Source organism: Choloepus didactylus, chromosome 9 (genome assembly GCF_015220235.1).
Source record: "Choloepus didactylus isolate mChoDid1 chromosome 9, mChoDid1.pri, whole genome shotgun sequence".
Classification (NCBI taxonomy): Eukaryota; Metazoa; Chordata; class Mammalia; order Pilosa; family Megalonychidae; genus Choloepus; species Choloepus didactylus.
This window is the reverse complement of record NC_051315.1, coordinates 59,273,662-59,290,576: the sequence shown is the minus strand read 5'-3', so window position 1 is coordinate 59,290,576 and position 16,915 is coordinate 59,273,662. Positions and strand designations below refer to the sequence as shown.

Sequence of the window (16,915 nt, the reverse complement as noted above, 5' to 3'; positions counted from 1 at the left end):
GGCTTTGGTACGCTGTGTTCTCATTTTCATTCGTCCTTACATATTTAGCAATTTCTCTTGCTATTTTTTCTTTAACCCACTGATTGTTTAGGAGCGTGTTGTTTAACCTCCAGGTATTTGTGAATTTTCTAAGTCTCTGATGGTTATTGACTTCTAATTGTATTCCATTGTAGTCAGAAAACATGCTTTGAATAATTTCAATTGTTTGTTTAATATATTGAGGCTTGTTTTATGTCTCAACATATGATCTATTCTGGACAAAGTTCCGTGCACACTAGAGGAGAATGTGTATCCTGGTGATTTGGGATGTAATATTCTATATATGTCTGTTAAATCAAATTCATTTATCAGATTGTTTAGGTTTTCAGTTTCCTTATTGGTCTTCTGTCTGGTTGATCTATCTATAGGAGAGAGTGATGTGTTGAAGTCTCCCACAGTTATTGTGGAAACATCCATTGCTTGCTTTAGTTTTGCCAGTGTTTCTCTCATGTATTTTGTGGCACCATGATTGGGTGCATAAACATTTATGATTGTTTTTTCTTCTTGGTGAATTGCCCCTTTTATTAGCATGTAGTGGCCTTCTTTGTCTCTCATAACATCCTTGCATTTAAAGTCTATTTTATCTGAGATTAATATTGCTACTCCTGCTTTCTTTTGGCTGTAGCTTGCATGAAATATTTTTTTCTGTCCTTTCACTTTCAATTTCTTTGTGTCCCTGGGTTTAAAGATGAGTCTCATGTATGCAACATATTCATGGTTCATTTTTTTGGATCCATTCTGCCAATCTATACCTTTTGATTGGGAAGTTTAATCCATTTACATTCAACATTATTACTGTGAAGGCATTTCTTGAATCAGCCATCTTACCCTTTGGTTTATGTTTGTCAGATATATTTTTTCCCTCTCTCTCTTAATGTCCTTTAATGTACCCATACTGAATCTCTTTAGTACTGAAACTTTCTCCATATCTCTCTCTCCTTTCTTTGTTTCTCTGTCAGTAGGGTTCCATTTAGTATCTCAAGTAGGGTAGGTCTCTTGTTAGCAAATTCTCTCAGCATTTGTTTGTCTGTGAAAAATTTAAGCTCTTCCTCAAATTTTAAGGAGAGCTTTGCTGGATAAAGAATTCTTGGTTGGCAATTTTTCTCTGTCAGAATTTTAAATAGGTCATGCCACTGCCTTCTCGCCTCCATGGTGGCTGCTGAGTAGTCACTCCTTAGTCTTATGCTGTTTCCTCTGTATGTGGTGAATTGCTTTTCTCTTGCTCCTTTCAGAACTTGCTCCTTCTCCTCAGTATTTGACAGTGCGAATATGTCTCAGAGTGGGTGTATTTGGATTTATTCTATTTGGAGTTCGCTGGGCATTTATGATTTGTGTATTTATGGTGTTTAGAAGACTTGGGAAATTTTCCCCAACAATTTCTTTGAATACTCTTCCTAGACTTTTACCCTTCTCTTCCCCTTCTGGAACACCAATGAGTCTTATATTTGGATGTTTTATATTATCTATCATATCCCTGGGGTCCGTTTTGATTTTTTCAAGTTTTTTCCCCATTCTTTCTTTTGTTCTTTCATTTTCCATTCTGTGGTCCTTAGGTTGCTGATTCATTGTTCAGCTTCCTCTAGTCTTGTACTATGAGTATCCAGAATCTTTTTAATTTACTCAACAGTTTCTTTTATTTCCATAAGATCATCTATTTTTTTATTTATTCTTGCAATTTCTTCTTTATGCTCTTCTGGGTTCTTCCTCATGTCCTTTATATCCTGTGCCATGCTCTCACTGTTTGTCTTTAGTTCTTTGATTAATTGCTCCAAATACTGTACCTCCTCTGATCTTTTGATTTGGGTGTTTGGGCTCGGGTTATCCATATCATGTGGGTTTTTTTATATGCTTTAAAATTTTCTGTTGTTTTTGGTCTGTTGGCATTTGCTTAACTTGATAGGATATGTAGAAGGATTCAAACCCTTATCTCTAATTTGTGAGATCTACAGCTTGGTGGAGTACACTTTCTCTAACTAACCAGCAGGTGGTGTCTGCGAGCCACCTATTCCCCTCAAGCCAGTTCTCCCCAACTTTGTCTTTGTGGTGAGTGGGGGTGTGAGTTGTTGGGTCCAATTGGTGCACCAAGCTTGCATGTGTAGTTGGTGTTGCCTGCCCTGCATATGGGGTGTGTGTCTGAGCGGTTAGGGATGGGGGACGGCTTTAATAATCAAATCTCCCAGGTATTCCTGGAGATTTAAAGCTGTTTCAATAGACTAATCCTTCAGTTCAGTCTTCCCACAGTTTGTCTCTGCCACTGACCCACACGTCCTTGGTATTAGTGTATGGTCTCTGGGACTTGCGAGTGGGTCCCTCTTCCAAGCCGTGCACTCCTAGGTCCTCTGCTGAGGGATGACTGTGCTCCTGATTTTTAAATTGTGTGCATGTGTGTATTTGCTGTCTCCTATACATGTGGATTAACTGGGAGTGGGGACTTGACATAAACTGAGTCAGAGTACCTCTCTGGGATTTTTCTACTAGAAGCAAGTAGAAACTATGAAGATACGATCCTGGAAATTCTAGGGGCTAGATCCTGATCTATCGCAGATCCTATCTCACGAAGCTCAGTGATACGGATCACAGAGAGAATGAGAGACCCAAGATAGAATAGAACCTTGCCAACACCTGAGGCCCTGGTTCTGGTCACTCCTAAAACTAACCCCAACTTCTACAATGTGATTATGTGAGTGCAGTCCATCAATGCTCCTTCCTTTAAGCTTATCAACTAGCTCCAAATGGGTTTCTACAACTTGTACCCAAAATATCCTGTCACCTAGCTACTAAACACATGCCAGGATATAGAGACTAAGAACTTGCAGTCTGGAAGAAGAGAGAGAGAGAGACGGCTACAGCCTATACAGGGTGTAATGAGAGCAAATAGGAGAACTAATCTAGATTATCGGAGGGCATAGGAAAAAAAAAAAAAATAAAGTCGCCTGACCCAACCAGGAGACAGTTTTAAATGACTAATAAAAATTAACAATAAGGACAGCAATAGTTTGGTACGGGATGAGGTAAGGAAGGGGGGGATTCCATACAAAGGAAACAATTTGTACAACGGCACAGAAAAAGGCTGAGGTTTATAAGAACTATAAATTTTCCAACGTACCTAGAATGCTAGCAAGTATTTTTGAGAGATGAAGCTGGAAAAGTAATCTTTATGTGCAATACCAAAGAGTGCAAACTAAAGGCTGGATGCAGTATGCAGAGATGTTTGGCTTGCCTTTACATTTTTTGTTTTACTTTGTTTTTAGTTACTGACATTTAAAAATAGGGGTTTTCTTATAAAATGTCCAGAATTCTAGTTACTCTTGAAAAATAGGAAGCTCTGAGAATACTGGGCCCACATTTTTCATGACAGTAATTATCTGGAACTGAGTAGTAACTGCCCCTTTGGCCAAGCATGTATTCTCCAGGTGGTCACAGTCTCCCTCTCCCAATTATACCAAACCAAAGACTATTTCACAAGGAGGCAGTAAATAACATTGTTAACAGTGAATTTAGGCAATGAAGCAAGATTACCTAGATTTAATTCTGGCCCTTCTATTCTTATCTTAGGCAAGTTTCTTAAACATTCTAGGCCTTTATTTCCTCATCTGTTAAATGGGAATAAAAAGACTACCTGCATTAAAGTGATTAAACGAAATAATGTTTAACACCTAAATGCTTGAAACTGTGCAATGAAATGCCACATACTCAATAAATATCTGTTGTTATTAATATTAATATTTATATTACTGGATATCTAAAGGCATTTTAGCTTGTAGCATCTAGACTGGGCAATGAGAAGCCACTGAAGCATTTTAGGCAGGAGGGTGATAACATTAGATTTGCATTTTAGAATATTTACTCCTACTTCTTATGAGAAGGGAATTGAAACAGAACAGGATTGGAGGAAAGACCATTTATTAGCAAGTAGAAAAAGTACTGTATTTGAGAAATTAGGGTGGTCTGAACTAAGAAACAGCAATAAGGATGGACAAAATGGGTCAAATTAGAGAAATATTTAGATGATAAAAATTATAGGACATGGGAGACTTTTGGAGTTTGTAAAGGGAGATGGTATGCTCTCATTGTACAAAGGGTAGATGACAAAACATTGACTGAAAAAAGAGGAGGAGGAGTAGATTTGGATGGGAAGAAGATGAACTCAATTTTATATATGTTGAGTTTGAGGCATGTATAAGAATTTGGGTCTCATCAGGGACTGGTAGCCTAGAGCTAGAGATTTGCAAACCACCACAGAATAGGTGGAGTTGAAATTATGGGAAAGGAAAGAGATCAAATTGAGACAGAAGGGACAGGAACTAAGGAACAATTAAGAGAGGAAGAAGTGAATAAAAAGGAATCTGAAAATGAGTAGAAAAAGAGACAGGTGGAGAACTAAGAAAGGATGATGTCATCAAAGTCAAGAAAAGAGGGTGTTCCGTTACTGAATTCTATGTTTTAATAGAATGATGCAAATTACAGACTTTACCTAGTAAGCACAAACAAACAAAAAGATCTTAAGCAGGAAGTAATTTATATTGCCTAGAAATATCTCTCACATGGTTTCTTATTATTATAAACTTAAGTATTTTTTTATAATAAGTAATGCATTAAAAGAAATTACAGCTTCTATAAGCAGTACTGTTAGCTTCTCAGAGTGGCAAAGCACTGATTTCCGTTTTTAGTCAGTCTTTGTCTGCCTTGACTATCATCATTTTTAAAATATTAAAATGTGAAGTTTTAAAAGTCACAGCTTAAGCTTAAATCCAAACATTCACTGTAGTCATTTAACAAATATTTATTTATTGAATGATTACCATTTATGAAATCAATGTCTCTTTGGGACTTAGGAAAAAAAGAAATCAGAGATACGTGGGGGAATGCCAAGTGACAACAAAGGCAGAGACTGGAGTTAATGTTGCCACATGTGAAGGAACACCAATGTTTAACAGCAAATTACCAGAAGCTGGGAAAAGACAAGGAAGCATTCTCCATTACAGGTTTCAGAGGAAGCATGGCTCTGCTAACACCTTGATTTTGGACTTCTAGCCTCCAGAACTGAGACAATAAATTTCTGTCATTGTAAGCCACCCAGTTTGTGTTACTTGCTATGGCAGTTCTAGAAAACTAAGACAGTGTTTGGTCAAAAGGGTGCTATCTTCCAAAGTTGAAGTAGAGAGCAAAGACCTTCAATACAATTATCAAAATTTTAAAAGAAGGAAAAGGATTGCACATCTATTTTCATTCAATTTGTTTAAAAAAAAAAAAAAATCCCGCTGAGGGTGAAAGAAAATAAATGCTTACTTGAAATGCTTTAGAAGCAATCAGATTATAATGACGGCATGGATTTTAACTTCTTCAATGCAGTGTGTTATAGGAAAAAAGGAGGGGAAATGGTACTTTCAAGACTGCCCAGTACTAAAAGCTTACTTCTATTGATCACACAAAGATTCAAGAGATTGTTAAGGTAGAGATATTAGCTCAGGGCTCTTTAAAAAGTGGATTTTTCACTGCCCTCCCCCCTACGTGGGATCTGACACCCAGGGGAGTAAATCTCCCTGACAACGTGGAATATGACTCCCAGGGAGGAATCTAGACCCAGCATTGTGGGATGGAGAACATCTTCTTGACCAAAAGGGGGATGTGAAAGGAAATGAAATAAGCTTCAGTGGCAGAGAGATTCCAAAAGGAGCCAAGAGGTCACTCTGGTGGGCACTCTTGTGCACAATATAGACAACCCTTTTTAGGTTCTAGTGAATTGGGGTAGCTAGCAGTAAATACCTGAAACTATCAGACTATAACCCAGAACCCTTGAACCTTGAAGATGATTGCATAAAAATGTAGCTTATGAGGGGTGACAATGTGATTGGGAAAGCCATAAGGACCACACTCCCCTTTGCCCAGTGTATGAATGGATGAGTAGAAATATGGGGGCAAAAAAAAAAAAAAAAAAAAAGTACCCAGTGTTTTTTATTTTAATTGTTCATTTTCACTTTAATTTTTATTCTTATTATTTGGGTGTGTAGTAAATGAAAATGTTTCAAAAATTAATTTTGGTGATGAACACACAACTATATAATGGTACTGTGAACAACTGAATGTATGCTTTGTATGACTGCATGGTATGTGAATATATCTCAATAAAATTTTCATTAGAAATCAAATGAAAATGACCCTTACTTCCTATTCTAAAGAGCTGTGAGGAATGAACTACTAAAGAGGTGCCACATCTACTTCATTAACCATATTTTAGAAGATAAAGTCATCATTTTGTTACTTTTATACAATATGTTATTTAAAATTTTTGAAACATCATAATTCATAAAATTAAAATAATATTTTAAATGGATATCACATATTAATCTTTGCCCATATTTCTGATTTTTTCCATCAAGATAAAATCCTAGAAAACGAATAAATAGTTCAAAAAGCATTGACATCAACTGGGATACATGTTTGACTATGGAATGATACCAAAAAAAAAAATCTTAGCAAACTAGATTTTCTTTAGCAGGAAAGGTATAAAAACATGATGAGAAATTTCCAAAAATCAGACAACTACATACTTAGTGAGTACCCACACCAGGTAAAGGCTGTGCGGGGGTTTTGCAAGGGTTATCCAAAGAATCTGTGGTCTCCTGGGGAGATACAATCATTCAACAAACATTTATAAATTTACTGGCTTGCCTACAGGTATTTTGCTTCATGCAGGTGATAAACATGAATATGAACAGGATTCAGATGCTTGCATAAATCCCTTTTCCATAAGCTGTTGTAGAGTTAAGATAATACAAAATGCTCCAAGTTTCCTTAAGGGAAAAAATCATACCAGTAAATAGGATATAATCTGAAGATGATATCAGACATTTTGTTCCTTTCCTAAAATTACCGTGAAAAATTTTTATAAAAAAATAAGGTATTCCACTGATTCCATAAGGCACTCTGCACATATCACATGCAAACATCCAATCTTCTTAGTCTTCCTTTCTATACTACTTTAGAAGAGTCACAGATTCCTTAAAGTCCACTAATGAAGGTTAAAAGCCTTTGTCAGAAGAAGCTATCAAGACTCACTGTGGCCATGTCATGTCAACAGGATGCAAGCTAACCTGAAGAGTTTGAGTAGTTATTATTGTACAGTGGGACTAAAAGACATCAAATATGTTAAAAATCCATGAATTCGTGATAATGCTAAAAACCAAAATAATCAATCACTGGAGGATACTGAAATAAACAAAACAAAACAAAAAAACCCTCATTGTTTCTGAAAAATAAAAATCAAACATTTACTCTGTCTTTTCTGGACCAATTCTACCACCGGGTATACAAATAGCTGAAAAGGGAAAAATTTTCTTCATAAGAAAAATTCTACCTAAAAAAATAAAGGATTACAAATAAATCTAGGCAATCATCAATATCCTCTAATGTCACAAAAGGAAAAACAGCCGGAAATTATGCCTCCTGATGAAAGTATGTAACACCATCAATGAAGTATTTTTGCAAAATGAAAAAGAAATAAGAAACTGAATCCACATGTCTAGATCTGCCAGTCTGTAGGAAACACATAGGGATAGAAAAACATGTTGTTAAACGAGACAAAGGGATGTAATTAGCAAAATACAGACCATGGGAAATTCTAAATGATTGATTCCAATTCTTCAGCAAATAAAACGCAAGGGGAAAAAATGAAGGAAGGGAAACCTAGCAGTTAAAAAGAGAATTATGAGACATAACAACCAAATGCAATGTATGGACCTTGTTTGGATCTTAATTCAAACAAACCAGCTGTAAGAAACCATTTATAAGAATCAACTAGAGAAATTGGAACACTGACTGAATATTTAATGATATGAAGGCATAACTGTCCATTTTAAAAATGTATTAATAGTATTCTGGTTATATTTTTTCAAAGAATGCTTATCTTTTAGAGACACATAATGAAGACTATGTGAATAAAATGATATGCTGTCTGGGATTTGCTTCAAAATAACCCAGAGTGGGAGAGGGAAAGAATATCTGAAAGTGTAAATAAAACAAGATTGGCCATGAGTTGATAACTGGTGAGTACATGGTACATACAGCTCATTAAACACTGCTCTTTACTGTTACATATGTTTGAAATATTCTAAAATTTAAAAAGTTACCTTTTTTAAGCTTTGGTTTGTAAGAAAGCAAAATTGGGATATATTCTTTCTTAAAGTGAGTAAGAAATAATAAGCACCCTTCTATCTCTTTCACAGACCCTGCTTATGGGACACTGGAATTGAAGGATAGCCTATGATCACCAATATCAGATGTTCCAGAGAATCCTGAAGAATCTGTATCCTATATAGTATCATTGAAAACAGAATCGCTAAGCTCCTCAATGACAGAAGGGTGAAACAACAACAAACAAACATGATACAACCCTAAGTAATTGATCCTCCCTAAAAAGATGATGATTTTAGGTTTTAAACTTTGGAGATTCAAAGGAAAGAAGAATTTTAGCTAAAGATATATTAGCATAAGTTTTGTGTGGAACCTCCAAGAGGGCCTCTTAAAAGAGAGGAGGAACTTCATCCAACTCTCCATCCTGCTGCCTGAAACAAGACTGTGATGGTTGTAACCCTACCAATCACCTTGGAACATTAAGATGAATATCGCATCACAAGGACCCTAGTGCTGTATAACAGGACACGTTAATATATACCTTCACCTGAAATGAAAATAAACTATTTTACTTAGCTATTTTGGGTTTCTTCTCTGTCACATACAGCTGTACCTGATCCTAAATAACTGGATTCCTTCTCCTTAGATAAACAGAACTAAACATGAATTCCTGAAGACAGTGACATATCAGAAGTTACTTCTAAGTTTGTTCTCTGGAGGCCAGTGATATGATGGGTACTATAATGGATAAGAACATTAACAGAGATCAAAGCAAAAGACAAATACTCGTCTGTAATATATTTAATTTGAGCTTCTAAGGAGACAATTGGTGTTAAAGGGTCTTTTAACCTGAAAACAGTGCTAAAAATTTAAAAGTTTGAGAGCTGGCCAGGTGGATTTCTGATTATCGATTTTCAGAAAAACATGGGAACCATCTAACAATCTAGTACATATAAACTTTAATATTTCTCTCCCTTCCTTTTGTCTTCTAATAATAACCAGTAACCTAAATAGGTATACAAATACTTTTATGAAAAACAGCTTAAAATAAAAGCACAAACACAATAAAGACCACCAACTGTTAACCCCCATAAGACAAAGTCCCTTAAGTCAACAGGAGATGGAAAAATAAAATTTATATTAACAATTTTACCTTCTCTACTCTACTCAACAATTTCCTACCTCTCTTTGTCCTCCCCCTATCCCCCCCCAAAAAAGCTGTCTAAGGAAAATTAAAGTAATAATACAATTAAGCTCTAAACTTCCTAGCAGTTAAGGTAATGTGTGACAGATCTGAAAATACAATTTAATAAAGAATGGCCATTTTTTTCTGGCCCTAGACTCTAAGAGAAAGTCATCACTACACTAACAGTGATCAACATATTATACAATGTGTTTGACAGCAGTTATATAAAAAAGTACATAGTACACATAACTCAATCTTGTGAAATTTTAATAAATAAATCAATCACAGGTTTTTAAAAGAGATTCTAAGTATAGGTAATGTTAATGACTGCTAACTATTTAGCTATCTGGTTCCCCAAGGGTAAGGTCCATGTTTTATTCATCTTTTTTACCTCCAGAACCTGGTAAAAAAGTGATAGTTCACATCCTTAGGTAAAAAGTTTTATCAAAAGATCAAGTTGAACTACACACAAAGAATGTCTTCTCCAGTGACAAGGCCTTTATACACCCAGAGATGTTCTGTCTAATCCAACTCAGAATAGCAAAAAAACAAAATCAAACCAAAAAAACTTATAGCAGAATGGTTAGTTATTTGATGGAATATTTTTCAATCTTCAAAAAACAAGTATGAAGAAATGTGAGAATGTTACTAATCTATTAATGCTCCTAATATCATAGTGTTTTGACAGTCACACTAAGTAAAAATGATGGGACATTAAATTTTGAATAACTATAATTACTACTGTATCAAAATATGTATGCATGTAGATAGGATGGAGGCTGACTTTTGGCTCTGTTTTCTAAATTTTCTTTTTTATTTTCATTTTAATTTTTTTTTAAAAAAGATGTTTTCCCATGTCTTTACCACATTATTGTGTAAAAAGCTAAAAAGGATAGACTCACAAGACAAAACAACAAAAAAAACAACGAAACCTCTCTTTAACCGTCATCTTCTACAAATATATATGGTTACACTTTGCTAATAATAGAAAAAATAATAGTTATTTTCCTCAAAAAATTTTCACCAGACCAAATTCTACATTTGTCCCTACATCCTGTAGAGAATCCATTATATATACTACATAATCCAAGAGTCTGAACTGTAAAAAACATACCTTTGTGTAAGGGTTGTGGCATCATTAAGATCTGGATGAGCAAAAGGGATGTAACATCATGATAAAGAATTGGAACCTCAGGCTGTTCTTCATTTCCCAGCCTAAAAGAAAAATGTATAATCACTTTGAAAACTATTATATATATCTTTACTTTTAAATTCATTTTATATTTCACATATATGTCTATGGAACAGAAATAAAGCTCATAAACAACTGAGAAGTTACAAAAAGAAAAAAAGATAGGGGCTATATTTTTTGCCTAAAAACAATAATCTTTTAAACTTTCTCATATGTCTTTGACTCTTCCTAATATGAAAAACAGAGAGAAAATTTAGTAAGTCTTACTAAAGCAAACAACTGGGATACATTAACTTGATCAGGAGTGTCTTCTCTCTTAGACTACAGAAATTAAATGAACATTAAATAGAACTTGAGAGAATTTGTTTCACTGCAAATGGAGTGGAGTAGCACATAGAAAACTTCCTATTACAAATTTTTTAGCATTAAAGAGGAAATCTCTCACATTATAAATAAAAAATAGTACAGAACACATTGAATCAAGTTACATTGAAAAGGCATGGTTAATATCTCTTGATAAAAAGCTGTTGCAACTTGATAACTAACATAAAATTTAAATAAAATCTTGAACATCTGCAAAGTTTCAAAATAATAGCCATAGAAGAACTTAAAATAGACTACAAAAGACAACAGAGAATAAAAATAAACCCTAAACTTTTCTAATTGGCTAAATTTTGAAGCTGTACTTTAGACCAGACTCAGAATGAGCAAAATTGCTCTACTCTTTCATTAAGCTCAAATATTCAACAAATAATTACTGACACTTAACTGTATGCCAGGCATGGGACATTCATGAGTAATGTTGCTGTTAAAGTCCTAACTGCCAGATGAAGACAGCTCTTTGAATGTCTCCCTTCTTTACAACTATACTTGTCTTTCTCTCTAAGACTAACAGTCCCCTAATGTGATGAATCCGACTACTTGTCTCTCTTTAAACACAAAATAAAACAGAACCAAAGTAAAACAAAACACTCCAGACCGACAGCATTCTCTAGACTCTCGGCTTTACTTTACAAAGCCGTTTCTTAAAAGACAAAAAAACAAAAGCAATCTACATTCTTTGGCACCATTTTCTCACTCAAATCTCCACAGAAATGGTTTTCCAATAGTCAACAATGATCTCCTAATTACAAAATTTAATGGACATTTTTCAATCCCCTTCTTACTAACCCCTGACTTTGGAAAAAGTTTATCACTCTTGCCTGGAAAATTCTCTTCTCTTAGCTTCTGTCAATCACTCTCCCATGTTCTCTTCTGCCTCTCTGGTTACTTGACTTTGGTCTTCTGTAACAGGTTCCTCCTCCAATCAATCTAGGAATTCTGATGTTCCTCGCCAAGCTCTAATTCTCATTCTTTTCACACTAAAGATTAGACGTCCCAAACAATGACATCAACTGTCAGCTATACATTATTGACTCTTAAGTCTGTATCTCTAGCCAAGGCTCTCTCTCTCTTTTTAAATTCAATTTTATTGAGATATAGTCACATACCATACAATCATCCACGGTGTATAATCAATTGTTCACAGAACCATTATATAGTTGCGCATGCATTACTACAATCAGTTTTTGAATATTTTCATTACCACACACAAGAAAGACTAAGAATTAAAGTTAAAGTAAAAAAGAACACCCAAAACATCCCACACCCCCCATCCCTCCCTATTATTTATTTACTTTTTGTCCTCATTTTTCTATTCATCTGTCCATACACTGGATAATGGGAGTAGGAGCCACAAAGTTTTTACAATCACACAGTCACATAGTGTAAGCTATATAGTTACACAATCGTCTTCAATAAAATGATTGCAGTTTAACAGTTTCAGGTATTTCCCTCCAGCTATTCCAATACACCAAAAACTATAAAGGGATATCTATATAATGCGTAAGAATAACCTCCAGAATGACCTCTTGACTCTATTTGAGATCTCTTAGCCACTGAAACTTTATCTTGTTTCATTTGTCTTCCCCCTTTTGGTCCAGGAGGGCTTTCTCAATCCCACAATGTCTGGGTCAAGCTCATCCCCACGAGCCTGAAGCTCTCTTTAATCCCATATCTGAATATCCAATATTTCCACTTGGATATCTGAAAGGTAGCTCAATCTCAACAGGCCTGAAACTGAACTCATAATCTTTTTACTCCACTCTACACAACACCCCCTGCCCCTCTCATCAAGACCAATCTATTCTCTTTTCTATAGTTTAGTCTTGATGTGGTTTATTTCTTATATCCTCCAGTGTTAATGCCTGGGATATAATATGCACACAATAAAAGTATAATGAATAAGCTAGAAACTTGGAGAGCATCCCAAACCCATCTTTGTCTACTCAGTCCATATTTAATTAGCACTAAGTCCTATTTGATTATATCTCCAGACCCCCTTCTCCATCTCTACAGCAACTGCCTCCTAACTGTTCGACGTCCTCCAATTTCATCTCTTTCCAAGCTATCCTCTAAATTGTTCGTGCTCTGGGTAACATGTCTTGTTCAACATTTTATCCCCAATGCCTGGACTAAAACAGTAAATAAAGTAGTTGAATAAATAAATAAATGAAAAATGAATAGAAAAATGGATGGATGAAAAAATGACCAGATGTAAGAGAGACAAAAACTAGACAGCTAAGATCAGAACATAAAGAGACAGATAAAATGAACTGGCAGAAGAGAACTCATAGTCAATTATAAACTTTTGAAGAATATGGCACATAGGTCCTACACAGTCCTGTATTTCTATGGTTTTATCACAGTTCCCTTAATGAAATGAACTAAGCGATTCAAAAGGAAATAGGCAAAAAGGGTGAAAACAGACTGAAACAAAGAGGAAAAAAGAATCAAAGGAAAGTAATATTGAAAAATCCTTACCCTCTATGGATGAAGAAAAAGAAAGTGGTAAAAAAACTAGTCCATTACTTGAAATAAAAATTACATTGGGTTATCATACTGCTACAATAAATCTAACAGCTGATTAAAATAACTCTCACTTGGAATAAGAAGGCCCTTAACGGATACATTTAGGTTAGCCCAATCTCACCCCAATGCGAAGATCCATTTTACCGCACTCTTGACAAAAATAAATAGTCTTGAGAACTTCTTGCATCAGAAATATCTTATATCTTAACTAAATACCAACAAATTAGAGAGCTTTATGGTAGAGAAAAGCATCACCAAATGAGTAAATTAAATACAATTTGTTAAAATGGGGATAAGCAACTAAAAAGTTTTAAGGGCTAATGGAATTCTGGATTCTCATTTATATTTTATTAGATTATATGTCAATAATTACTTGCAATAGAAGTAATGCTTCATAAAATTAGAGGTGGATTCTTTTTGCTATTATTACTTATTTGCTTATTATTATTACATATGATCTTTAAATATAAAATTGATCTAAATTTCCATATGCAAGGAAAACTATACTTAAGATTATACTTTTTATTGTGATTATTCATATATACCCTGTTCTAAATTTATCACACCCTTTTATTATACACTACGAAGAACATACAATTAACAAATGCTTCAAAAAATACAGTGACTGTTCTGTGGCACTTAGAAAGGCAATTTTACATGCTCTATTCCTATTAAAAAATATTTGACTAATGCAATCTGACAAATATATTACTTAACTGATTCAACAAGTTTTTATTGAATTACTATAGGCCAGGCAATTCAAAGACAAACATGATACAGTCTCTGCCTTCAAAAATATACAGCCTAATTGATAACATGTAGTTGCATATTGCAGAGATACAAACAAGAAATACAATTTGTTAAGTGTCATAAGGGTAAGAGAGTATACTCTTATAAGACTAGCATCTAATGTAGACTTTAGTGGGGGGTATGGGAGATGCATATATGGTTGGAGAAAAGTGAAGCTTTCTGGAAGAGGTCAGTCTTATAGAATGGGTAGAACTTAGTAGACGGGGAGTAGGAGGATGGGAAAGGAGAGTGTTCTGCACAGATGGAGCTGGGTCACAAGGGATATTATGGCAATGCTAAAGATTTGAATTTACTCTAAGGGTAATGAAAAGCTACTCAAGAATTAAGTAGAGAAGGGCCACGTTTATATTTGCACTTCAGAAAGTACATTTTTCCAACAGAGTAGAAAAAAGATTTGGAGAAAGGGTAAAACTAGAGTCAGGGGGAACAATTAGGAGTCCACTGCAATAATCCAGATAATCTGTACCAATTAAAAAGAGGGATAAATAAATAAACACTGTTACTGTAAAATAGAGATGTATGACTTATTTCTCAATTGTCTCCCTAAAGCTACATAAGGGTTCCTATTTTCAGCTTGAAAATATGAAATGAAACTTTTGAGCCATCTCAAGGATAATTTTAGACATTAAAGATAAAAAATAAGAATAAAAACAAACATTCAGAATTCTTCTTACAAATACTATTCATTTTATTTTGTTTCATGATACAAAAAGATGTATGAATGATAAAAACACTTAAATAATAAATCTTTCATATTGTTTGATACAGACCAGGGTCCGGCATACTTTTTCTGCAAAAGGCCAGACAGTAAAGATTTTAGGCTTTGCAGGCGAATAGATCTCTGATGAATGTTCTCGTTTTGTTTTGTTTTATAATACTTTAACAATGCAAAAATCATTCTTTACTCACAGCCTGTACAAAAAAAAGACCACAAGACAAATCTGGGGCCATAGTTTTCCAAACCCCAATACAGAACAAAGGACATTTTTATAAAGTTTGTTATTTTAAAATTCTACTTCTCAGTTTAGTATACTATGTATGAATTTCACAAATAATCATTGATTTTTACAAGTGTGAAGGTGTCTCTAAAGTGCTACAAGTACCATTTTAACAAAGTAGTTTTAAGTATGAATTAGTCTTGTGGCTCAAACCCTGAAGAGAAAGTAATGTTTGGTGAACAAATTAATTTAAAGAAGTAATAATCCCTACATTCTAAAGATCATCTGGAAGAATAAACAGTTGACAGTAGCAAAGAAAAACTGGGAGGAAGGAGTGGACAAATGAGAGTAACTACCCAATCAGGTATTTGTACATAAAATGTCTCTTCATCAAATACACCAACATGGTATTGTCACAGAAATAGATTCATAGGGCCTATAATACACAAACACTTAGTATATAATAAACCAGATATTAAATGGCTGGAAAATTAGCTAGTTAATTGACAATAAATTTTAGATCTTCTTTTAATACTATTGATGGAAATAAATTCCCAGCAGATTATAAAAAATTTTTAAATCAGTTCATAATAAAACTGGAAAAAGAAAATATAGGTAAATATTGTAAATCCTAAGACTGGAGACACATTGTAATACTGGCTATAACAGTAAATGCCATATTTTGCAATGAGAATGGGCTTTAAAAGTAGGAAAGAAATAGAAAAAAATAAGATATATAAGATCTGATTGATTCACATGAAAATTTAAAACTTTAATATGTCAAGAAAACAATTATAAAATTAAAAGGCAAATACAACAGGGAGAAAAAGTTTCAATAAGTATGACAAAATGAGGTTTAGCATTTTAACCCATAAAGAATCATTCAAGTCATAAAAAAAAGAAAAGTTGCTAACAGAAAAATGGACAGAGTTCCTGAATAGACAATTTACAAAGGGAGTATAAAAATAGCTAATAAATATGAAAATACTAAATGTCACTGGAAATTGAATAAATTTCTATTACTTTGGGATCACATTTTTTATCTATCATAGTAGAAAAACAATATTTTTAAAATGGTAATACTCACACTTGAGAAAAATAGAAATGTTCTTACACTGCCAGTGAAAGTACATATAGGTACAATCTCTCTAAAAAAGCAATACTGCACTATGCTTTTCATATGTCAATGGTTGATACCATTTAGTTATCAAGTGTCCTTCTGCTTTGCCTTCTCCAGACCCATACATATCTGGATAATGGATTTACAGGAGAAGTGGCATTGCAGAGCAGTGGGGAAAGGGTAGTCTTTATTATAAATTGTGCTGGCTTAATTGAATATTCATGTGAGAAATAATTAATATTAACCCATACTTAATACAGAAATCAAATCTAGATGGATTAGAGAGCTAAATATGAAAGGAAAAATAGTAAAACTTCTAGAAGATAATATAAGAAAACATTTTCATGACCTATGGTAGCCAAAGATTTCTTAAACAGAACACAAAAAGCACTGCAGTAAAAGAATAGATTGTAATTAGTCCATTTTTAAATTAAATTAAATTTTAAAAACTTCTGTCCAAGAGAAGACTCTAAAAAAAAAAAAAAAAAAAGGTAACAGAATGGGAGAAGTTATTTACAACATGTGTAACCAACAAAAAGCTTGTATCTAACCTTTATAAAGAATTTCTATAAATCAGTAAGAAACAG

The 16,915-nt window shown here is 34.0% G+C and overlaps 1 protein-coding gene across 4 annotated transcripts in view; it reads right to left on the bottom strand.

Moving 5' to 3' along the window:
• The window catches only part of UBR3 (ubiquitin protein ligase E3 component n-recognin 3), a 364,711-nt gene that overhangs the window by 43,239 nt on the left and 304,557 nt on the right, over positions 1-16,915 (bottom strand). For all 4 annotated transcript variants that reach the window (XM_037850484.1, XM_037850488.1, XM_037850485.1 and 1 more), the window contains exon 32: positions 10,473-10,573. In XM_037850484.1, the coding sequence (XP_037706412.1) occupies positions 10,473-10,573 (101 nt within the window). The remainder of the gene's footprint in view (positions 1-10,472; positions 10,574-16,915) is intronic.